General features: G+C 35.4%; 1 protein-coding gene across 1 annotated transcript; it reads right to left on the reverse strand.

Annotated features, from left to right (window-relative positions):
* Positions 1–1,323: 1,323 nt before the first annotated feature.
* LOC129926191 (uncharacterized) lies at positions 1,324–21,600 on the reverse strand. Its single transcript, XM_056028598.1, has 11 exons — positions 21,341–21,600; positions 19,769–19,903; positions 18,664–18,846; positions 17,965–18,153; positions 14,163–14,405; positions 9,485–9,697; positions 8,614–8,748; positions 8,072–8,209; positions 5,176–5,310; positions 3,000–3,182; positions 1,324–2,120 (listed from the first exon to the last, which is right to left on the reverse strand). Exons 1-11 carry the CDS (start codon positions 21,399–21,401, stop codon positions 2,014–2,016), a joined length of 1,722 nt encoding a protein of 573 aa, XP_055884573.1. The 5' UTR covers positions 21,402–21,600; the 3' UTR covers positions 1,324–2,013.
* Positions 21,601–26,762: the final 5,162 nt, after the last annotated feature.

Genomic DNA, 26,762 nt, shown 5'->3' on the forward strand with positions numbered 1-26,762 from the left:
TCACTTTTTGTTAAATAGTTCATTGAGAACCATATAACCCAGCGGTTCTCAACCTTTTAAGCTCGGCGACCCCTTTTTACCATCCCCCACTCTGCCGCGACCCCCCCCCATTCACACACATACAGCAATAGAAGAGTAGACAATATCAATCCATATTTAAGCGACCCCTGGCAAATGGTCAATCGACCCTCAGGGGGGTCGCGACCCACAGGTTGAGAACCCCTGAATTATAGCCTATGCCAGGCTTGGGCTTGTTGTTTGGCCTTGCCACTGACATTCAAGAAGCACTATCGTTCTTTAATAATAAATAATTGACTCGCTGTTAACAATGTAGTATTTCAATAATATGAATGTAAGTTATAATGACAAACTGATGAAGTAATATCAATGAATTTAACAAATATTATAGTTTTATGTTCATCAAATAATAATCCTGCACCTTGCTGTCCCACAACGCAACACATTAGTATGCATAACACTGGCCCACTGCTGACTCTAATCTCTAGTTTAGACTTTATAATCCCATAACTAGCTCCCCTACACAAGGTTACAAAAATGTACCTCAAAGATACGTTGCAACAGCACAACAAACCCTTCCATAAGTTTAAGGAGGCGCGGTGACTGAGCGGTGAAGCGCTTGGCTTATGAACCGGGGGTCCTGGGTTCGAATCCTTGTGAAGACTGGGATTTTTAATTTCGGGATCTTTGGGCGCCTATTTATCCACCCAGCTCTAATGGGTACCCGACATTAGTTGGGGAAAAGTAAAGGCGGTTGGTAATTGTGTTGGCCACATGACACCTTCGTTGACCATTGGCCTCAGAAACAGATGACCTTTTCATCATCTGCCCCATAGACCACAAGGTCTAAAAGGGAAACATACTTACTACTTGCAATTAAGATAAGGTTTATGTAAAAAAAAAAAAAGACACAATTTACAATGATTACTAGTGCCCCCTAAATTTCTCTGAATTTCTATCCCAGGCCATATCGGGATTGATGTTGATCAGTTTTGAAAAGGTCATACAATCTATCGAGCTCCTTTACTGTTTCTTGATTTCGCACTGTGCACATATGTGTTACTTCACTCTTAGGTCATCCTGTTCTTTAGATGACCCCCACTTCCATATTCATTTCTGACCCCTTTTTGTCAAATATTTTTTTATGCCGGCTTATGTACTGATGCACTGGTCACCTTATTGTTATTTGTATCTCTACTGTCAGTATTGGTTTTGGACTGAAGTTTTGGTCACTGAAATTACGTAATAGCGAGTTCGGAGGTTGCTCTATGACTCAATTTAAACACACTAAAGAAACAAAATGTGGAATATATTTATCTTCTTTTTAATTATGAGAAACAACATTGTATATAACAAGTAATCCAGCGATAAACACATTTATATTAAAATAAATTAGTTGTACAGCTAGTATAATATACATGGACTGATGAATCTTATTATTATTAAATAAATTGAAGAAAAAAAAATAACAATCAAAAAGTATTGACCAATGATTAATGACCAACTAAAAACGATTATTAGCTTTACTTTCTTTGATTCAAAATTCCTTTATCTTTCTTTCTTTAAACATCTTTCTTTTTCTGTCCCCTTTTACACAAATATTTTTTCAAGGTCACCTAAAGGGTCTAGTCATCTACTCGTGACATATTAACCAGGTCATTTACACACACTCTCTCTTTTCAGACCACTTGACCAGCATACAAGTGCATTGAACTAGAACACCACAATTCAGCTGAACAAGCTGAATTTGACACCCAGTTAAAAAAGGAGAACTCCAGTTTCAAATGATTACCAATTCAGTCGATTGCAATGCTTTCGATAGGAAAAGATGCGTAATAATTCGTGTGCATTCTTGCTCATCAGCCTGTATTTGTAGTTTACACCTACTCCGGAGTGTTTTCCTCTATCCCTTTATGTAACAAAATAAAAATGTGACAATATTGTAGTTTTTGTAGTTTTCTATTTGGTTGGTGATAAAATGAATAAGGTTATAACTTAAGTTACATTAATGTAATCATAATGAGACTTGGCTAGAGCATCCTTATAGCATTTGTTCGTTGATGGCGTCTCGTAGTCATTGTCTACATCATCAGGTTGATGAACTGTTAAAAAACAACATTTTGACTTATTTATTAAATCTTATCTAACATTTGAAACAGGTAAAACAATAAAAAAAAATACGTAAAAAAACAAAAACAAAAAAACAAGAAGCTTATCTGAAAAGCTCAAAGCAATAAATTGAGCTAGACAAAATCGGTAAAATTATCTCTAACCGCACAGGTTTTGTAAAAATGTTTTGTAAAATGTTTTACATATTTCGGATGTTCCTTCCTAGTCCAAACCTTCCGCTGGACGACGGGGGAAGGGAGCGGGCACGGTTTGAACCCGGGACCATCAATAAATCCAAACAACAGTCCAGCGCGCAAACCAGGCAGTCTAGATCTATTACAAATATAATAACATTATTATTATAGCTTTTATATAGCGCTACCTTCATGCTTATAGCATGCTCAGAGCGCTTTTGGTCCAATCTCATTAGTGGACCAGTGGGGGGGGGGGGGAGGGGGTATCTAGGAGTTGGTTGTCTGTGCTGCCATTAGGCGCTCAGTAAGCACAACTCTGCCCGAGTCAGGTGTCGAACCTCGAGTCCCCTTCAAAGGTAGCCAAGCCAAGCCAAGTTCAAGCGCACTTGGCCTCTCGACCACGCTTCCCACATGACTGAATCAGACTGATCCATCAACATTGATACAACTATGCTTAACAAAATTATTGATTGTAAAAAGTATTTTTTGTATGTTGTTCTGGCTTACATTTTTTTTCTCAGACCAAAAACCTAAGGTACTCATTTCATAACTTGTCAACATTACTCAGACTAGACACATCAATTTCTTCAAAGAAATACACATTCAAAGCTTGGTTAAATGACAGTCTAGGCTCACATTAACAATGAACACACAAAACTAATAGTAATAAGGAAGTACCATGGTCATAATTAGCACACTCTTCAAGTTGAAGATTCGTTCGAACAGCGAAAGACTCTGTCCTTGGGCTCCAATGGAAAACCAAAGTCTTATTAAGCAGCAAGGCCATGATGACTAGAACAAGAACTCCAGTACCTGCTGCGTATCCTATTCCAAAACTGTTCAGGTCCACACTAAACGTTTCTGTGTAGAGACAACAATATCAAAAAACAAAATTACAATGCGTAATACTTTTGTTTGTATAGTAGCTAAGTTTTTACAAAGCTTATATAAAATATGTCTGTCTGATACACAATTTTGAACAAGTTATTTCTCCACACTTCGCATTGTCAAATTCAGTTTAAACTTTCCATGTTTATAACAAAATATGAGTCAAAGAAATTATAGAGACAGTTTGTGTGGAAACAAACTCAAAATCGGCCCCCGAAGTGGTCCATCCAGGTAGGTAAAAAGGCAGGTTTTATTATTTTTAGAAAGAATATCAGAATGAAAACCTATAAAAGTCGAATGGAGAAATAAGGTTGACAGATCTCTTGTGGTGCCCCAACGGTTCAGCAGACCAATGGATAGATGAAAGTGAATGTGTGGTTATATGTGAGCATTTCTTAACTAATGTGACATTATGATTATCAAATTGTATTGTAATCTTTTATTCAAAGCCTACAAAAATTCCTTTAGTTGCGGCGCACCGACTACTGTCGATAGGTACAGTTCATACGATAAGTAAAACTACATATTAATTGTGGTTTTCAATTAAGTTCCACTTATATGTATATTAAATAGACTTGTTTCTCTTATTTAACAAAAAAAGTAAACATTTTCTTAGTAATGTAGTAGTTAGTATGACATAGCTCATTTAAATTTTGCAATAAAACTGTAAACAAAAAATATATTTGACAAACCGTTAATGTAAATGTGTTTAAAACATGGTAGCTAGTCATCTCCCTTACTAAATAGCCTCCCCTGTTTGTTACTATTAATAGTGAATAGTTGTTTAAAAAAAACTGCTTGCATAATTGATTTTAAATATTCAATTTTTCGTTTTCAGAAAAAAGAAAAACGTAGCCGTTGCATCAGAACTTTGAAAGGTCGGATTTTCAATAGTTTACTAGATCTAAACGTAACGACGGACAGTCAAAATATATATTTCTACACCGTTCGTTTATCGCGGACCGCTAGTATAAAAATTAAGGAATTAGTTACTTTATAGTGGTTATCAATAAAATGTTTTACATGTTTCGGATGTTCCTTCAGAGTTGAAGATAATTATTTCCTAGTCCAAACCTCCTCCAGGACGACGGGGGATGGGAGCGGGCAGGGTCTGAACGACAGTCCAGCGCGCAAACCGCACGACCAGGCAGCCATCCAATTAATGTTGTTTGTTATCGAAAAGGGAAACAAGTCTTACAATATTGAAATATATGGCTGTAAATATAGGCTCTTTCCCTTATATAGCCTTTTAAAAAAAATATTTGTACGATATTGATAATCTGGCTGTAAATATAGATATTATCGACCAATTTAAGGTAGAGAACGACCACCTAATTGTTTAAGTAAATGTACAGTAAAGTCTTACTTTTAGACCTTGCAATCTATGAGAAGGAATTATACAAAGCTTATTTGTTTCTTTGGCCGAAAATTAACAAGAAGGGCATTTCATGGCCAGCATAACGACCAGCCGCCTTTACTTTTTTTCCCCAACTAAAGTCAGGTGCCCATAAGAGGTAGGTGGACTCAGTGGTGCCCCAAAAATCCTTAAAGTTAAAACCACCGAGATTCCAACTCAAGACCAGAGATTCAGAAGCAAAGCGCTTAACCACTCAGCTAACGTGCCAACTCCCCTCCCCCCTCCACTGTTTGTTGAAGTGCTGATTAATATTAAACATAAGAAATGCTGCATATTCAAATAGGACTTCGAAAGTGTAAAAGCCAATACTAGATTTACACAGTCTGTCTGTCAGTGCGTCTGTCTGATCAGTTTGATATCTCTAAAATAAATATGCAGTTTGATTTGAAGAATGATAAAAAAGATATAAACAGATATGCATTTCTGTCTATAAGTTGTTTGTTTGTTTTTTATTAAAAGAGGCATTTACTTGTAATATATATATATATATATATATATATATATATATATATATATATATATATATATATATATATAACTTATACCTACTAATATCACAAGCGTGCCCCTCGTACCCAGGAGGGCATTTATCGCAATCTCCTTTGACAGGGTCACATTCTCCGTTAACACATAGACTTGAACAATTGAATGAGCAGTTTCTTCCGTAAGTACCTCTAACACATTCTGTCACACACGAAATAAAAAAACATATCAAATAAGTATGGACTAATTTCTTAATGATAACGTTTTTTTTTTCTTTTACTTACTTTTGTATTGCATTGCAGTTTGTATGCCTATAATATCATAAGTAAAAAGTAAAGTTCTATTTTTAGACGTTGCGATCTATATATGTTAAGGTCATCTGTTTACGTGCAGGGTGTTATATGGCTAACACAACGATCAACCACATTTACTTTCCCAACTAAAGTCAGGTACCCATTAGAGTTGGGTGGACTCGGAAAATCCCAATATTCAATATTCCAGTATCGGGATTTGAACCGAGAACCATAGTTGAAAGTAATAATAATTATAACTTTAATATAGTGCAATTTATATCCGTATAGCATACTCAGAGAGCTATAGTTAAATCTCGTTTGTGGAGTAGTGGTGGTGGGGAGGGGGTATCTGGGAAAAGGTTTTCCGTGCTACTTTTAGGCGCTCAGTAAACAAATTTCTGCTCGAGCCCCATTTATAGACAAGATAAGTTTAAGTGTACTTAGCCTCTCGTCCACGCTTTCCAGTAAAGCGCTTAACCACTCAGTCACGTAGCTATAAATTAACAGTAATCATTATCTTAGCTTCATCCTTACAAAGCGTGTATTCAGCACATAATTTCCTGGTCAAATTTAATTTCTCCTCCGCATTTCCGAAATTTTTTGTTTAGAGCTTTGGATATAGTATGCCTACTGTAACAAAACAAAGTTACAAAAATGCCTATTGAACAAAATAACTTACAAATAAGTTTTTTTAGCGGCCTCCGAAAGTGGAAAAGACGCTATTAGTTTTATGTGGCCTGTCTGTCCGTCTGTCCGTCCGTCCCGTTTAGATCTCAGAAACTAGAAGAGAAAATGAACATTGGACATCATGATATTTTAGATTTAGATCATTCAAAGATCTGATGCAACGGCTACTTTTTTCTTTTTCGAAAGTGAACCATCTTATTTTAAAATTATATATGTAAGCAGATTTTTAAAAAAATTATACCACTTTTAAATGAAAACTTCAGGGGAAGTAAGTCCTATTAAAAAGTTCACAAAAGAAAAGTGAGCCATCTAATTTTTTAAATTATATATGCAAGCAGATTTTCAAAAAATTGCACCACTTTTCAATGTGTGCCATACGAACTTCGTTTCAATCGTAAGTTAAAAAAAAAAAAAAACTACTTTGTACAGCGCAGTTTTCACACATCGTCATTAGGCTGTATTCTTAACTTTATCAACCATACATGGAAAACTGGAAACATACCTCAGGAATGGAGAGCTGCAAACATAATACCCATTTTAAAGAAAAAATAAACCACCTGGAGACTCAAAAAGTTACAGACCAATATCTCTAACATCCAACATTGATAAAATGGCAGAAAAAAATTATCAATAACCGACTTTATTGGTGGCTACAAAGTACTTGCTCACTCCACAATGCACAAGCTGGCTTCAGGAAAGCAAGTAGAACAGAAGACCACTTGTTTCGTTTTATTCAGGACACAGTAGAATGGTTTCATGAAAACAAGCACACTACATCAGTATTTATAGATTTGCTACAAGCCTATGACAGAGTGTGGAGAAAAGGTCTATTTTAAAAGATGAAAAAAAATGGGCATCCATGGAAGAATGTACAGTTGGATAGGGAAGTTCTTTAAAAACAGAACCACCTTACCCCGATTCGAAGGTGCCATCTCTAGTAAAAACAGGTTTGGAAGAAGGACTACCACAAGGTTCAGCCCTTAGCTGCAATCTCGTTCTAATCTTCATAAATGACCTCCAGGACCTCATTTAGGTCAATAAGGCACTTTACGCAGATGACCTTTTACTTCGGACTATAGAGAACTATCCAGTGCTGACTAGATCCAAACTAAATAGAGCCCTCACAACTATCTCCACGTATTCAAAATTATGGAAAATGGAAAGAAACAAAGAAAAGTCGAGAGAGATTTAGAGTAAAGTAAATTAAGTATTAGTAGACCTACTTCTTGTTTTGGTAAAAAAATTTGGCTTATTTTTACATTTTTATTAAATGAAAGCTGACAATGACGTAAGATTAACATTTTCCTTATTGAATGACATCCCGAAAAGACAATTTTGTGTGTTTTTAAAAAGATTTGCATGAGTTTTCAGAAGATTTTAAAATTTCAGGAAATGTTCATGACTTTTTCGTATATTTTGCAATTTCACGAGAATTCCAGAAATTCTTTAATAATAAGTTAAAATGGTTTCAAATTATTAATTTACACCTACAATTCGCGCGGGGCGGGACCCACTGCCGCCGCATAGGTTGCAGTGGCCTAAGACCGGCCCTGCGGTGTCCCTACTTCGGAGAGGAAGAGGAAACCGTGTCTCATATTCTTTTCGACTGCGCGAAACTTTTTGATCTATGTCTCTAACTCTGGGAAATCACAAATTCTAAACCTTTTTGTGTCATCATCTCAAAGTTCGTAGTATCCAGTGGGACGTCCTATTTTCATCAAATAAATGTAACTCACAACTCATCTTTATGAGAGTGAACACTTTCAACCTCGAGCTACCTAGAAACTTGACAGCAGTCATTATAATCAGTTATTATAGGCAAGCAGTCAGCAGAGGGCTGTCATTGAAATTAGTCACTTAAGAAACTTAGTATAGTTACTCTGTTATTTGTCAAACATTTTTCAGGACCCCACCCAAATGAAGATTGATGTTAATAATGAGTAAATGATGAATAATGGCTAATAAAACTATAAACATCTTACCATAGCCACAGTAAGGTGGGTCGCTATAGCCATTACATCCTTTGTCACATAATCCAGTTTTAACATCACACTTATCCTCAAAACATCTGTTATTGCAAGTATTGCGACAATTTATTCCCCACTTGCCACTAGCGCAGACTGAAGAAGAAAAATTCCATTGATCATGTCTATACTATAAAGTAGAAAGTTAGGCGTATGTATGAGTGTATTGGTGTTTGTGTGTATGTTTCTAATAGAAATTAAAACCATTTGACCAATCATAGAAAAACTTGGTACTTATGTTGAAAGATTTAAACTTCATAAGATTTTTTTTTTTCACTTTTTTTTAACATTACTTTAACATTACTTTAGTGCACAATGATTTTTTTTTTAAATTGTTTTACTTTTAACAATCAAAGCAATAATATGGCTTGAATAATCATGGTCCATTGGTGAATTCGATTGGGGGGTGAGGGCCTCTGAATTTGTATGTTAACACATAACTCTCTTTGTAATCTTGTAAATTTGTTTTTCTTTATTTTTACTTACAAGCTAAGTCTAACCTGTATCACACTTTGGTGGGTTACTGTATCCAACGCAGACAGTGTTACACTTTCCAGTGTCTCTATCACAGTCGTTAGGACATGAGGTAGGACATTCTTTACTACACTGTAAACTCCATTTACCTGATGGGCACTCTGAAAGTATAAATAAATAAATAAATACTTTTTAAAATTATGTGGTCTTACAGTGTTTTTTAAGAGATTTGTCTTTTCTTTAAAAAAAAAAAACATAGATATTTTCGGCTTATAGTGTGCATTGCATTCATCCTTTCATTAACATTGTTATGATTGAACTGATGAATTAACATTTATGAGTTATAAAATAAATGATTGTAACTACAAATAAAGTGGTTAATACGAAAAAAAAATTCCTGGACGATTATATAATATATTCATATCAATGTTTTAATCAAAATTAAACTTGCAGCTATTTGATTTCCAGGTATTTGCAATGAAATATAAATGTTGACAAAATAGTTAAATCAAGATCCTATTTTTTTTTTTCTTTTAAGACGAAAAGACAAAAAAAAATTAAAAAAAAAAACGGTCGATTAAAAAATTGTAAAAATGTTGTTGTTTTTTATGAAAAAGCCTCATATTAAAGCTCACTCAAAAGCTACGGCTTGCGAGCTTTTTCAGTGCACCGACCAAAGGTTTGGAACTCACTCCCTGTTGACAAACTACACTACTTTCAAGAAGAACATTAAGATATGTTTGAAATGTTTAAAAATTAAATTGTCACTTTAGCTCTCGTTTGTAATATTACCACGGAGCCAACATTTTATTTGTTCACTGCGCTATATAAAGTGGATTATTATTATTATTTGTATGTTAGTAGTTTGTATTCATTGACAGTTATCCCCATGCTGACCTCCGTATGCCTCCACTTCACACAAGGTGAGGACTTTCCTTCGTCCAATAAGATGTATGGAAATAAAGTCTACTGCATTCATCAAGCTTCCATTTAGATTGATAAAATAGATCAGTTCTACACCGCTTCCATCTTCATAGAATCCAATCCTGGCTCCATGTACATCATACGTACTAATAATAAATTCTTGTAATCTTTCTGGACAGCAATCAGCTGTAAAAAAAAATAATAATAATTTACTTGGCATAAAATCTCTCTAACCTTCCCCTTTCCCATTGTCACGGCCCAAAAGCTGGCTTACAGTGTCACTCATTTTTATGATAGCATTAATTAATTTATTTATTTCATCCTTATTATTTCCCCTTTCTAGGTTCAACTAAACCACCAAAACCCTTTTTCTTTTCTAGCTAGATTTCTTCCACCACTTTGGCGACTACGTTGTCATACTCTTTGCTTATCTCCCCTTGACGTGGGAAAGGCAAATACGGTCCTAGTGCGGCGCTGGTCATGGGCGGCCCGGGTAGGCCATTCTGCCTCAAAGTGGCCCTTGGGTGGAAACGATTACTTGAGGAAGTGATTAGGCTAAATGAATAGCAAAACTAATCACCTGTGGAAGTGTCCAATGAAATAAAGAGAGCTTTCCCATCGCACGGTGCGGAGTTGAAAAATAGCTTCCACGTCCCTGCCAATAATCCATTCGCCGTTCCTCATGAAACCGTTACATTAATGGCGAGCCCTGCACGGTTAGATTAGTACAACGTAGGGAAATGGATGGGGTTTTCACTGAGCTCGGCCTTCGGCCAAGTATTCTAGTCCATGCGCTCGGAGTGCAGGGCCGGATAGCAATGTCTTACATTGGCATTGACTCGGACCTCTTCAAGACAGAACGATTAGTTCAAGCAGGCTTACACGCATAGAGTTCGAAGAGCCTTCGGCTCAACTCTTTTGACAATCAAAAGGTCTTGGGCGCCTAGTGTCTGGCTGTTGTCGTTAACACCACCTGGTCATTGCCCAACCTACCCCATCCCGCACTTCCGGGCGTAATTCGTTCTAATTTACGTTTCGGATGTTCCTTCAGAGTTGAAGATAGTTTACTTCCTAGTCCAAACCTCCCGCAGGACGACGGGGGATGGGAGCGGGCTGGGTTTGAACTCTCGACCGTCGATAAATCCGAACGACAGTCCAGCGCGCAAACCGCACTACCAGGCATCAATCCACATCTCTTCTGAAGAGATGGCCTAATTTAGAAACTGACACACTGCGTTACTCATTCAGCCTATTATTCTGAAGAGATGACCTAATTTAGAAACTGACACACTGCGTTACTCCTTCAGCCTATTATTCTGAAGAGATGACCTAATTTAGAAACTGACACACTGCGTTACTCCTTCAGCCTATTATTCTGAAGAGATGACCTAATTTAGAAACTGACACACTGCGTTACTCCTTCAGCCCATTATTCTGAAGAGATGGCCTAATTTAGAAACTGACACACTGCGTTACTCCTCCAGCCCATTATTCTGAAGAGATGGCCTAATTTAGAAACTGACACACTGCGTTACTCCTCCAGCCCATTATTCTGAACAGATGACCTAATTTAGAAACTGACACACTGCGTTACTCCTCCAGCCCATTATTCTGAAGAGATGGCCTAATTTAGAAACTGACACACTGCGTTACTCCTCCAGCCCATTATTCTGAAGAGATGGCCTAATTTAGAAACTGACACACTGCGTTACTACTCCAGCCCATTATTCTGAAGAGATGGCCTAATTTAGAAACTGACACACTGCGTTACTCCTCCAGCCCATTATTCTGAAGAGATGGCCTAATTTAGAAACTGACACACTGCGTTACTCCTCCAGCCCATTATTCTGAAGAGATGGCCTAATTTAGAAACTGACACACTGCGTTACTCCTCCAGCCCATTATTCTGAAGAGATGGCCTAATTTAGAAACTGACACACTGCGTTACTCCTCCAGCCCATTATTCTGAAGAGATGGCCTAATTTAGAAACTGACACACTGCGTTACTCCTCCAGCCCATTATTCTGAAGAGATGGCCTAATTTAGAAGCTGACACACTGCGTTACTCCTCCAGCCCATTATTCTGAAGAGATGGCCTAATTTAGAAACTGACACACTGCGTTACTCCTTCAGCCCATTATTCTGAAGAGATGACCTAATTTAGAAACTGACACACTGCGTTACTCCTCCAGCCCATTATTCTGAAGAGATGGCCTAATTTAGAAGCTGACACACTGCGTTACTCCTCCAGCCCATTATTCTGAAGAGATGGCCTAATTTAGAAACTGACACACTGCGTTACTCCTTCAGCCCATTATTCTGAAGAGATGACCTAATTTAGAAACTGACACACTGCGTTACTCCTCCAGCCCATTATTCTGAAGAGATGGCCTAATTTAGAAGCTGACACACTGCGTTACTCCTCCAGCCCATTATTCTGAAGAGATGGCCTAATTTAGAAGCTGACACACTGCGTTACTCCTCCAGCCCATTATTCTGAAGAGATGGCCTAATTTAGAAACTGACACACTGCGTTACTCCTTCAGCCCATTATTCTGAAGAGATGGCCTAATTTAGAAACTGACACACTGCGTTACTCCTCCAGCCCATTATTCTGAAGAGATGGCCTAATTTAGAAGCTGACACACTGCGTTACTCCTCCAGCCCATTATTCTGAAGAGATGGCCTAATTTAGAAGCTGACACACTGCGTTACTCCTCCAGCCCATTATTCTGAAGAGATGGCCTAATTTAGAAACTGACACACTGCGTTACTCCTTCAGCCCATTATTCTGAAGAGATGGCCTAATTTAGAAACTGACACACTGCGTTACTCCTCCAGCCCATTATTCTGAAGAGATGGCCTAATTTAGAAGCTGACACACTGCGTTACTCCTCCAGCCCATTATTCTGAAGAGATGGCCTAATTTAGAAGCTGACACACTGCGTTACTCCTCCAGCCCATTATTCTGAAGAGATGGCCTAATTTAGAAACTGACACACTGCGTTACTCCTTCAGCCCATTATTCTGAAGAGATGGCCTAATTTAGAAACTGACACACTGCGTTACTCCTCCTGCCCATTAACAGTCGAGCCCGGGCTTTATAATTCATTCACTTTATTTCATATCTAGCGGTAAGCTGATCACAGTTTCTTCTTAATCAGTTTTGTATTATAAACATAGGTATATTGGTTTCTTGCTTGACCTTATTGATCTAGATTTAACTTATTACGTTTATATATAATGTGCAGGGGCGTACCTAGGGATTTTGGCCAATTTAATTCCAACAAAAACGAAAAAACAACAACACAAGTAATAGAAACCTGTGGACCTAGTTCTTACTTTTTGATGTAATTACTTTAATGGACGGTATTATGGTAGGCCTACGAGTCAGAAAATGGATTTATTTCTCTTAAATTTTATTTCTTTTTTCTTAATATATGAATAAAATTATAGCTAGCTAGCTAACGACTAGTTTTTTTTGTTACAAGTAAATCTTCCCAGTGGTCGACCAATTTTAGACGTAGTTTAATTTGTTTTTTTCGCTGCACAAAAAATAACTGCGTAATATGTGTTTTATCATAATGCTTATTTGTTGTTTAAAAAAAAATAAAAAAAAACAATCACACTTTTTTTTTTTACAAAACGAAATGCTTGCTTATTATTTTGTTTCAAAGATTCGTTCACTTTCCCTGGTAGATTCTAAATTCTACTTGCAGTTACTTCAATTTTCCATTTCATGATCATACTAATAAGGGGCTCTGATGTAGGTAAGTTACATTTTTCAACATCTTTTTAATGAAAAGGGGCGGATTTTGTACTCTTTGTGCCGACGTTTAGGTGGGCCGGATGGAACTACGTCGCGGGCTGCATAAGGCCCGCGGGCCGTAGTTTGGGCATCACTCGTGTGTTTGACATATGGACATTTAATTTTTGCCAACACATTTAAAAATCATATTGTCGAAAACAGGTTTTTTATCTATCTATCTATATATCTATTTCTCTCTCTCTCTCTCTCTCTCTCTCTCTCTCTCTTTATATATATATATATATATATATATATATATATATTGTAATAAAAAAGATAGAAGCGTTAAATGACCCATTATTTGACATATTTACACTTTTTTTTTCGAAAACGTTCACAAAAATGTAGAACTACTAATATGTTGTTTTTGGATTTTAATAAAAATAAAACGCGCAACCATAACTCTAACTCTATATCATTTATATGTTATGATAGTGACGCTATGGAGTTTTTATGTTAAATTATTTAAATTTCTGTAATTAATAAACTTTTTATATTTTACATGTTCCTTTCAAGCTGGAGATATTTTTTTTTTATTTCAAACTATTTTAGGACGACGGAAGATGGCAGCGGGCAGGATATGAACAAAGGACCATCGAGAAGTTCAAACTTTAGACCAGCGCGCATACCGCTCGACCAGGCAGCCATTCTGCTAGATCTACTAGCTAGATTTAGATATAATCAAGATTTCGTAGACTACATCTGATCTAGTTTATTAGTCTAGATCTAGATCTATATTCTAAGTAGATCTAGCATTTCTAAATTCAAATAGGATGAAAAATTATTTTTTTGTTCGTAAAAGAAACTCATCCTGCGAACAAATTAATGCTTCAAGCTATCTACCTCTGTTATAAAGAATCAACCGTTTAATAACGTAGTCGTTCTGTAGAGTTAGATTCCAGTTAGGCGAAGGCTCCTCGTAGGTATGAGTGCAGCTGCCTTTCATGTAGCTAGATCTAGTGTCTCCATCAACAGCTAAGTAAGCATTTCCCCTATCATCTCCTATATCCTTTTCTCTGTCTTTTCTTGTAAAGACTTTCAGGCTTGAAGACTGCGAGGCATTCTGTTTGTACGCTATGTTTCTATCTAATCATGTAAAACAAATAAAAAGGAGGACAGTAAATAACTTCAAAATCTAGTAGTTCAACCTACATTGTCATATAAATACTTGTTCTAATTATGTTAATGTTGTTGTTTTTTAGATCGAAAATCCAAACAGGACAAGCAAATTAGAAAAAAAAAAAAACTTCAAAAATAAATAGCTTATATTAAGTGTATCAATTAGTTAGGATAAATCATGTAATTAAATTTGAAAAAAAGTCTAAGACATCATTATATAAAGGGGACTAGATTAAAATGGTGGTATAAGCTGAATTAGTTTCCTATATATGTGCGCCTCAATAGTAGAGTGGTTTAGTATGTTAGCTAGAGAGGAGTCATGGGTTTGAAATCAGGTCGTTCCCTATTAATTTTTGCCGCCCACGAAAGTAGAATAGGCGCTATTAGTTTTGTGTGTCTGTCTGTCATTCCGTCCGTCCTATTTATATCTCATAAACTAAAAAAGGAAATAAAAATCGTACATTATGATATTTTTTATCATTCAAGTGCGAATGCAACAGCAACGATTTTCTTTTTTTTTTTTTTGCAAAACTGAACCATTCAATTTTTATCGTTCCTGCATTCCCTTAAGGTACAACTATTTAAAATATAAGTTTACAATGGGAAAAGTATCAATGGATCACTATAAAACATAGTTTCTATTTATTAGGTAACTCATGGAATGGAAGACTGATGGAAGGGTTATTTTTTTTTTTTAATTTAAGAAATTTGTTACAAACTTCACTTTTGTTTTTATAGCACGTAGTTTCTAAACATCCTTATTATAAACTTGACAACAATCTATATTATACTTAATAGAGGCCTGATGTTGATATGGATTTAGATTTAAATGTATTATACAATTTGAACATAATTTAGGCCTACATCTATATTAATATAATTAAATAGCTAATCTTCCTACAGCGTAGGGGTGCAGATTTATTTATTATGTAAACATTAATATCCAATTAAGAAGCTAATCGGAAGCAAACAGCATGGTGCCTTGTGACTCAGTAGTAGGCCGACAAATCCTGATAATAATTTTGGTCTAGACATAGATCTAGTAATTTTAAGATAAAACGTGTTAGGTCATACGAATTCTATTCTAGATTTAGATTCTACTTCTAGATACTAAATCTAGCCTACATTCTACATTTAGTTTTATACCTTTATCTAGTTAATCAAGATATAGACCTAGTCTACATTTTAGATTTCGTTAGATCCGGATCTAGAACTTGTCCAGAAATCTAGATCTAGTCTAGAGTCTAGTTCTAAAACTAGATCAATATCTAGACTATATCCAGAACTAGTGTAGAAATCTAGATCTAGATTCTATATTTATTCTATATTTTAGATCTAGTCTAGATCTATAATGTAGATAAAGCGATTATGATTAGGATTAGTAGGCCTAGTAAGCCCTAGTATTATGTAATAGTGCATCACGCTATTCGCATGGAAACCGTTTAGTTGTGTGGTCTAATTATTTTTTAATTTCCTCGCCCGCCTACTCCAATATAGTAATCGAAATAGTTAAAATAAGGTACTTTTCTTGGAGCAGTGGCGTCACTACGGGTGTGCGGTGCACACCGGATGACACCATTTTGGTGGTAAAATCTAAGTTAGAAAATTATATCATGAGAAAAGCAGACACATAGGAAAAGGAAATCACTTTCTAATTTTAATTAAATATCACCGTAAAATTTGCAATAACAATTAAATAAATTTCATAAACAGTATGGGATTTTATAATAACAATGATAGTCCTTCTACATTTGAGTAAAAATCTGTAAAAGTTGGTAATCAGCTCACTCTATTATCTTAATAAAAAAAGTTTTTGCGATACAAAAAAAATACACTGCCCAGGTCAGATGTATAAGGCGAAAAGAAAATCTTAATTGACCACCGGTGGAAAATGGTTTTTCTTGCCCTGGGTGTGGCAAAATATGTAGGTCATAGCTAGAGCTGCGTAGTCAAGGGAAATACTGCATTTCAATCTTCCGAGTCGAAGACAATCCTTGTAATATAGTACAAGGTGACCGAGCTATTCTTTATTGAACAGTTTGTTAGGGACTTTTCAGAGTTGATATTTTCCTGAGCTTATTTCAAAACCTTACGTGTATGTCAACTTTTAAAACTCGCATATGAACAAGGGTGGTAATTCCCATTGGCATTAGTTCGGGATATGTAAAGGCAATAGGTCGTTGTGCTGACCACATGACACCCTTGTTAACCGGAGGCTATAGAAATAGATGACTTTTACATCATCTGCCTTTTAGACCACAAGGTTTGCAAGGGGAACTTTACTTTTTTTTAAATATCTTTTCAAATGACGCAATGATTAACATAAATAGGACTCACAGCTTTCGTTTTCATCTCATATTTTTCACCTTTAGTAAAATCACTAAATTTAGAGAGAGGAGAGAAGACTCAAAAGTTAAGTCGCAATTATACATAAAACACTGAACCATAATCTTTAAATACAAAAACAAATCTAATAAAATACCCAGGAAGACACATTTCTCTTTCCATATGCTAGGACAATTTTTTACAAATGTTTCTTCTTCCCTAGTGCTATTAGAGCATGGAATGGGTTGCCTGAGCTAGCCAGGAAAACCAGCGATTTAGCAAAATTTAGGTCATTTGTCAATATGCATGACAAAATGAAGTAACGTCTGTATCATATAAGATAAGAAAATAAGATATCTCTCTACCAAATAAAATAACATGCTACAATATTCTAAATGTGACAATACAATATATTTTATTTAATTATTTTGAATGTAATATAAAAACAAAAACAATGCGATGGAGCTGTCATTGAGTCTACGTAAGTGTACGTAAGATGTTTTCACTTTATCTGAATGGTACAATGGCTAGAAAGATAGATTTTAGGCTGACTGTTTGAGTGAGAGATAGATAGGTGGATAGATAGATGAATAGATAGATATAGATAACATATAGATAGATAGTTAAATAGATAGATAAAAGATAGATAGATAGATAAATAAATAGATAAATAGATAATTATAGATAATAGATAGATAAATAAATAAATAAATAGATAGATAGATAGATAGATAGATAGATAGATAGATAGATAGATAGATAGATAGATAGATAGATAGATAGATAGATAGATAGATAGATAGATAGGTAGGTAGATAGATAGATAGATAGATAGATAGATAGATAGATAGATAGATAGATAGGTAGATAGATAGGTAGCTAGATAGATAGATAGATAGATAGATAGATAGATAGATAGATAGATAGATAGATAGATAGATAGATAGATAGATAGATAGATAGATAGATAGATAGATAGATAGATAGATACAATAAATAAATTATGGCTTTTATATAGCGCTACTTTCATGCTTATAGCTTGCTCAGAGCGCTTTGGTCCAGTCTCAGGAGAAGGTTTTCCGTGCTGCCTTCAGGCGCTCAGTAAACACAACTCTGCCCGAGTCCGCTGTCGAACCTCGAGCCCCCTTCATAGGTAGCCAAGCCAAGCTAAGTTTAGATAGATAGATGTATTTTCACTTACCTCCACTGATATAAAAAGAACATAAAGATGACAGATTCCCAGATAAAGTTAAAGAGGTTATCGTGACATCATCATTACATCGCCTGTCTAAAGTTTTGTTGTTTACTTCAGCGAATGTCTCATTTAGACATAAGGACTTCTCAGCTGTTCCTTCTTTGGTGAACTGCAGCTCAACTTTTGACAGAGATTCTAAGGTGTTTAAGAAAAACATATTTGCAAGTGGGATTCTTTAAAAACCAAACAAACAATAACCTAACTAAATTTTACAAAGAATAAACTAATCCTGTTAGGTTGAAGGGTGCCAGACATGTAAATAAGTTTGTTTTCGATCTGCAGATGAGTGTTTTTGTCATTGCATTGTTGTACAGCAGTGACGAGGAATTCGGTGGTACCCCTATGATGTGGGTTATTAAAATTAATAGAGACGGACTTAGTTGCAAAATTTCAAATATCTCTAAGGTGTTCTTGGAGTCGTGTTTTTTTAAGGTCATGCCTGTGTTTCCAATATAGAACATTTGACATCTTTTATTATTATTTAATATTAGGTGACAAATTATATTTTGATAAAATTATGTACAGAAATACTTTCTAAAACCTAATGCTATTTATGAAACCTGATAACGATAAGATCTATTTTAATATAAAAAACTGTATGCCTATTTCTATATATATATTCCTTAAAATGTTTACTTCACTCACGTGGTTCGTTTACAGTCACTCTTGTCCAGGATAATGGAATTGCTTTTAATTCGGGCCACGTGACAGTTACAGATTTCAAATCATTTGCCGTATTACAAGTGTAGTCGTTCTGATCAGTCAACCAGCTAATATTCATCCCTAACGGGTTGGTAGTAAGTGTTGCCTTAAATACAGCCAAATCTTCTGTGAATGTTGATAAAATTGTTTTAAAGGCATAGGAATCAAAAACTAAATATAATTTTCTATATTTAATTTTATTCTATTTGGCTACACTAAACTCTGTGTCCCGCTTAAAGGAACTGCTGGTATCTAAAAAGGCATAGTCCATAGCAACACTTGGGAAGCTCAAGACCATATACAATATAGCATTGCAATTGATATTAAAGTCAGATTAATGTACGCATTGGTCATGTATTCTTGCGAATTTCGGACCTTAACTACAGAATTAGAAGTCATGGAATCAAGAAGCTATAGAAGGTTTCTTTAAAGCTGCAACACCAAATAATAATTATAGTAATTATAACTTTTTATAAAGCGCTACTTTTAAGCTTAAAGCATGCTCAAAGCGCTATTGTCTAATCTCATTTGTGGAGGGGGGAATTTGGGAGAAGGATTTCCGCGCTGCTTTTAGAGTGTCGAACCTCGAGTAGAGTTGAGTGACAACTCAAGCTCAACAGTACTTAGCCTCTCGACCACGCTTTCCATATAAGAATGGACGAGTTTATCATTGAAAGAAAGTCTAGTTAAAGGGGAAGAAAGACGTGGGGTGAAAGAAGGTTGACACATAAAGAGTTATGCCCCAAAGGTTGAACTGACAAATAGGGAAACGGTCTATAAAAGAAGACAATATTTAAAAAAAAAAATAACAAAAAAGCACTTCTGTTCTTTCAAGCATTCTTATTATTCTATGTTTATTTCAAATACACACACTAACACAACATTATATGCTTGAACACACGCCTTTCCTTTAAATGTTGATCACTGGAAAAGGCAGTAATGGAGACTTGATTATAAGAAAGACTTCTATGTAAGCAGGAAGGAAAAGACATACTAAAGTGGTCATACATCCAGCACATTCTATGACTTACATTACAGAGCTACTTACGATACTGACATCGGTAACCAAACCATCCAGGTTTACATGTATCGTCGTCTGCACACTTCAAATCATCTTGACATGGTTTATTGCACTGACACTTGTACTCGCAAAAATCTCCATCATTGCAGGCTATGTCTTGTTCTGAAGTTTTAAATTGTCATAAATAAGTTAATTTGGTAAATTTGTATACCATTTTGAAAAGAAAGGAATTTTTTTGTTCATTTTGACATATTGAAATAATTGTAGAATATTTTGTTTGTTTGTGGGGTTGATGTCGTGGAAGGTGGTTGACGTTTCGAATTCAACGATAGGAGGAGCAAGGAAAATGGTATTTCATTCTTAGGGATACTACAGCTCACAAGCCGTTTTATTTCTTAACTCTTTCCTTCCGTATTTTTTTTTTCTCGTTCCGACAGAAATATTTGGTTTCATCTTTTGTATTTCACTGTCCTGTTATGATTAAACGTAAATAACTTTTTTGTTTGTTATCAGAAAGTGTTGTATTCGGTATTGAATTGAATGAGAATGCATGCTATTTTTCACGTAATACTGTTATAACCCTACTCACGACGCGATAGGGTTAACTGTGTGTGATCAGCTGACTTTTGTGACACACGCCAGCAATACAGTTTAGCGTGATATATCGAAAGGCAAAGGACAGTACTGGTATGAACTTTGCACGTGAATATGACTGCGCAGACCAGAGACAGAGTTTGTAAGGCAGTGGAGTTCAACACAGGAGACCGGGACTGTGACTGTCATGAAGTCGGTCCTGGTTGAGTCATCAAGTTTTATGTGCGAGTCCAGGAAATGGTATAGACAGTAAAGTTGGAACGGTGATGTACATTGTAGCATTTAGTAGTTGCTGACGTGTTGCCAATGAGTCATATTGGCTGTTTTATTTGACTCTTATTAAAGCACCAGATAATTTTGGAGCTCTTGTTGTCAGTTTTTGATGTGGTGTTGTGTTTAGCAGTGTTTACAGAACGCCTGAGTAGAAGAGAGAGAAGAGATCGTAATAATACAAATTAAAATTTATAAATTTGATAAACAATTTAGTTTAATAGGTATTAACAGGGTTCGTAGCCACTTTGAAAACCTGGAAAACACCTTGAATTTCATTATTAAATTCAAGGCCTTGAAAAGCCTTGAGTTTCGTATGGAACAGCGAAAAAAAACTTTAAATTTAAAACTGGTCCTTGGTTTTTCTTCCCTCCCTATACCTGGTGTTTATTTTTGATGACTTTTCAATAAATTGTAATTAATAAATTATGCTTTATATATATATACACAATAAATACAATACAATAAGCATTAGGACAGATATTGGATAGATATTAGCTCATTGATTTAAAATTGTTGTTATAAAATGGGCAACTCATAGAAGTAGCAAAGCTGAGAATTACATAGAATGTTCATTTGAACAAACAAACAAATTAACTAATAACGTTCATCTCGAGTTTGGTCTTTATCCGGCATTTTTTTCCCCCATCAATCAACCATCCGTCGCGCACCCTTTCTTTTGCTTTGTCTTAGTCTGTTGTCTATTCAGTCTTTTTAACTGTAACATTTATTTACCTTGTAAATAGCACGACTCTAAAGATACTGCAAATATAATAAATATCATAAGCCTATCCATGATATAATTGAAAATATACGGTCCTGTACTGAAATGTCAGTGCGTACATCCGTGTGGCCAACCATTCGCTTGTTCTAGTTTATATTTGTTTTTGTTTTTTTGTTATTGCAAAACTGTCAGTTAACAAAGTGTTCTCCATCCTACAGAAGTCGTGGGTTTCATCACGTTTCAAACAACGTGTGGACACGCTTCAAGATAAAGTGCTAATTCTACTGTGTGTTCTGCTCAACGTACTTCGACACGTGATAGACACTTACTCTTTGACCTAGTAACAAACAAGAGCATATAGTTTAACCAATAGAAATAAAAGTAATAGGATATCTTAGAGCAGTGTTTCATAAAGCAGGGTACGCGTACTCTCCAGGAGGTACGGGTTGAGTTTGAAGAGTTTTTGCACTATGCTTCTCTTTTTCATTGATGCAAATTCATGTTTTTATAATCTAACATTTATAATTTTATGAAAAGTTTCAATTTCCGTTTTTTTATTTTCGATAATTTTTCTTTTTTTGTGAGGGGTACTCAGAGTAAAATTAATAATGGGGTACTTCTATGTTGAAAGTTTGGGAAACACTGTCTTATAAGAAACAAAGGATTGCCTGACATAGTTTTTATTAGATAAACGCGCTTCATGTTGATGTCAGGGGCAAGTATGGCGAGATTTAATATGCTACTTTGTTGACATTTTGGTGTGATAGTTATATCCTTTTGTAAATATACTCCCAGGTTATGAATGTGAACAGTCTGCACGTGTTATGAACTGAATATTTTAGTATTCCTTGAATGTGTGAGAGAGTGTGTTAGTCAGTGGAGGTTTTGTCTCCAGTCCAGCAAGGTTGGACGATTGCTTCCTGGACTAGTTTTTGTATATTAATTATCATGAGAGTTGCTGTCATTGTATGCTTTAATGGATAATAAAGTTATTTTCATGGATAGCTGGAGTTGGAGTTTATTATATATATATATATATATATATATGTCACGTATCAATTTAAATAAACCAAAGTCTAGTTTAAAAAAACTTAACTTAGTTATGCCTAGTACCACACGTGTCAAAATTTCCCATGACACGTGTCTATCAATAGCATGACATCTGACAGGAAATAATTTGATTGGTTAAAGACAAGAGTCGAAGAAGAGATTAGAAAACTTGGAATCTAGAATCTTCAGTCGTAGAGTAATTTTCATATAGATAAGATTTATTTTAGTTTTGAGTAGTCTGGTATTATTTTGAATATTTTTTATTATTGAGCCTTGAAAAAAGATAATTACTTGATACGGTCTATTTTGTAGATACTGCAGAATGTTTAAGTTAGCATTTAGAGTTATACATCTATAGAATTCCCGGAATCACAGTTGCAATTTACAAATAACCCTGACGAATTTCCGCAAAGATCATCAACTAACATGAGGGAAACTTACAAACAGTGACATCAGGCTGCTTAACTCTTCAACTTTCCTTCTTCTTCTTCAGCTTTTTATTTGTTCAACTTTCTTTCTTTTCCTAACAACTTTCTTTTTTAAACTTTCTTTTTCTTTAAATATCTTATTTTTCAACTTTGCCTCTTTTATTTCATTTTTTTCTGTTCAACTTTCTTTCTTTTTCTAACAACTTTCTTTTTCATCAACTTTCCTTTTCTAGAACTTTCTTCCTTTTTCTTTAACTTTCTTTTTGTTCAGTTTTCCTTCTTTCTCCTCATCTTTTTTTTCGTTATACTTTCTTTTGAACTTTCTTACTTTTTCTTCAACTTTCATTTTGAACTTTCTTCCCTTTGCTTCAACTTTCATTTTCTTTAATTCCTTTTTCTTCAACCTCATTTCTATTTCTGTCCACGTTTACACATTTTTTTTTTTAAGGTCACCTGAAAGAGTATGGTCATCTACACGTATTGTATTAATCATTTACACACACTCTTTTGACAAATTGCCAAGCAAACAAGTGGTATGAAACGTAACACTACAAGACACTTTTAGTAGTTTTTGGAACAACTGTTCAATAAATTAGTAAACCATAAATACACGAAAGCAAAACCCATAATAACAATAGAAATAAATTTATGAAAAAAAAACAACTTTATTATATGTTATGTTTATTATATATTATATGTGTACTTCCGGGGCGCTGCTCGGCAGGCGACCTAATTACACTGTTTACATTATCAGCATTTTTGTTTTCTATTATTCCTTTCATATTGTGTTTCAGGGAATAAAAGTGTTTCTTGTTTTTTAGACTAATTTATTAGTGTGCATGTGAAAAACCAGTGTTTCAGTGGATAGCATAAATAATATGATCATCAATGAATCTATATACACACCCGCCATCTTAGAAACAAATGGCCGATACATAACATAATGTTAGATCACTAAATAACAAAATAGACGAACTTGATTGTTGCTGCAGACATTTCTACCAATTCCGTGAAAGCTCGCTAATTTGTCTCACTGAAACATGCTAAATAATTTTTTTCCCGACACATCAGTAGACTTTGATGCGTTTCATTGTACAGGTCAGACAGGACAACAGATAGTATCAAAGATTCAAAACAAGAGAAGGACTGGTCATTTATGTCAATAAACAGTACTGATGTGTCAGCAGTATCTAAATCAAGACTAAAGTGTGTACGACCGATATTGAACTTCTATGTAACAATCTCAGGCTATACTACCTGCCGAGAGAGTTTACACAATTTTACGCCATACTTGTGCATATACCACCCACAGCCAACACAGAGAAAGCAGCAAAACATTTACTAGAAATTGTACATATACTTTGGACTATAAGTTCTGATGCTGTCCGACTAGTTATGGGAGATTGTAATTATCTTTCGTTAGCTAAACACTTGCAAACTTATAGTCTTAATTGTCCCACAAGGCACGATAAAACTTTGGACATGTGTTATAGCAACATAAAAATGGCCTACACATCTCGATGGTTATTTCCGCTCGGAGAGTCGGACCACACAATGATCCATCTTACACCCACGTACAAACCGGTTTAAAAAACAACAAAACCCGAAGTACAGTCCATACAGTCATGGTCTGACGACGCTGCTTCACAGCTACAAAGTTGTCTGGAGCAAACAGATTGGGACATGTTTGTAAACAACTGCCCAGACAGATCTTTTAATTTTTACATCCAGTTCTGTGAAAACATGATTGTATCAAAGAAGAAAATTAAAAACATTCAGTAATAATAGACCCTGGATGACCAACACTAAAAATTAACATTCTGTCATCATCGAGAAGTATATAGAAGTCTATTTATAAGCGCTGGTTATGAGTGTGTATGTGTTTGTTTTTCGTGTGTGAATGTTGTTCGTAAGTGCATGCATATCGTGCATCTAGATTGTTATTGTAAAGTAGTTACAATGAGGTTGTCAATTGTAGTCAAACTGAATTTCCATTTGTTAGGATCATTAAAGTTATCTTATCTTTTCTTATCTTAAGCAAAAGAAACTTTTATTGATTGAAATTTTAACAATTATTTTAAATCATTCATGCAATTGATTTTTTTTATAGATCTAGACTACCAATAATATATGTGTGTAATGTAAACTATCGTTTTGTTTTTGTTTGGCGCAGCTTTAATACTTTGAGCTTTCTCAATGCGCTATTATCCTTTCACTTTTCTGGGCCAGTAAAGGAAATGGTTGGGGTGAAGGGACGAAGTATCTGAGTGATTGTTTTCGTGATCGCTTTTTAAAGGCATAAAAAGTGTGTTCACTCAGGGCTCAAGCCTCCTAAAGTGGGCTTATTCAACTTATACCACCACATATGTCAATTACGATTTCTTTCCCTTTTTATTGCATTTTAAGTGCACTATGGTCCTATCACTTTGGTCTACCAGTTGAAGGTGAAAAAAAAAGGGGGGGGGGAGTTTTATCTGGAAGAACATTTCCATGCTGCCATTTTAAAAGCAATTTTTTTTTTTAAATTCTCAAGTCTGTAACTCGAAATTTAGCCTCCGCCATGGAATGCCGACGTGCTTTCCACTGAGCTATTCAGTACTTACAAAAATAGTAGTCGTCTATTTTTAGTTAACTATGTTTAGCCAACAAACTATTCCTCGACTCAAAGGCTTCTTTCTACGTAGCTTATTACATTTTCTCCATGAAGCAACATTAATGAACAACGGTTGATTAATTAACAAAATCGTTTTTTTTTTATTTTATATTGATTCCTGTGTTCTCGTCGATCCGTTTTTGGGAAGTGAAAGTATTAAAAAATTTTACTCACGACAAAAAATAATATATATGACAATATTGATATATTTGTTTTTATAATTAACAATATTTTTAGCGGCCCCCGAAAGGGGAAAAGACGCTATTAGTTTTGTGCGAAATGTATGTCCGTCTGTCCGTCCGTCCCGTTTAGATTTCGTAAACTAGAAAAGATATTGATTCACCGACATCACAATATTTTAGACCATTAAAGGTTCTGATGCAACGGCTACTTTTTTTTTCCTGAAAGCGAAAAATCTAATTTTTAAAATCAGTTATGTAAGCAGTTTTTTAAAGAGAAAAAGCTAATCAGTATGCATTATAAGTTGGACCTTATTTAAAACGAATAGTAATCATGTAAACTTCATTTTCCTTTTTGATTGCGGTGCTGAGAGGATGACAACGCGAGATTGAACCTTTTCAAAACTATTAAATCAATTATAAGACATCAGTGAGCCAGGGGAGGCGCGGTGGCTGAGCGGTAAAGCGCTTGGCTTCCGAACCGGGGGTCCCGGGTTCGAATCCTGGAGAAGACTGGGATTTTCAACTTTGGAATCTTTGGGCGCCTCTGATGGTTACCTGACATTAGTTGGGGAAAAGTAAAGGCGGTTGGTCGTTGTGTCCCGGGTTCGAATCCTGGAGAAGACTGGGATTTTCAACTTTGGAATCCTTGGGCGCCTCTGATGGTTACCTGACATTAGTTGGGGAAAAGTAAAGGCGGTTGGTCGTTGTGCTGGCTACATGACACCCTCGTTAACCGTAGGCCACAAAAACAGATGAACTTTACATCATCTGCCCTATAGACCACAAGTTCTGAAAGGGGAACTAGTTAGGCGAAGTTCACATCTAACTTTACATTCACTTTCACCTATCCTTTGATCTGCGGGACCGTTGGGGCACTACACAAGATCTGTCAACCTTCTTTCTCCATTCTTATCTCTCATTTGTCTTTGATATAATTTCATTCGGATGTTCTTTCTGAAAATATTGAAGCCTGCCTGGGTGGGCCACTTGGGGACCGATTTTGAGTTTGTGTTTTTACACAAACTGTCTTTTGTAAACTTTTTTGTTTTTTATATTGATTTCTGTGTTGTCATCTATCCGTTTTTGGGAAGTGAAACTAGTAAAATTTTTCACTCAGGAC

Source organism: Biomphalaria glabrata, chromosome 5, assembly GCF_947242115.1.
Source record: "Biomphalaria glabrata chromosome 5, xgBioGlab47.1, whole genome shotgun sequence".
In the NCBI taxonomy this organism is placed as follows: Eukaryota; Metazoa; Mollusca; class Gastropoda; family Planorbidae; genus Biomphalaria; species Biomphalaria glabrata.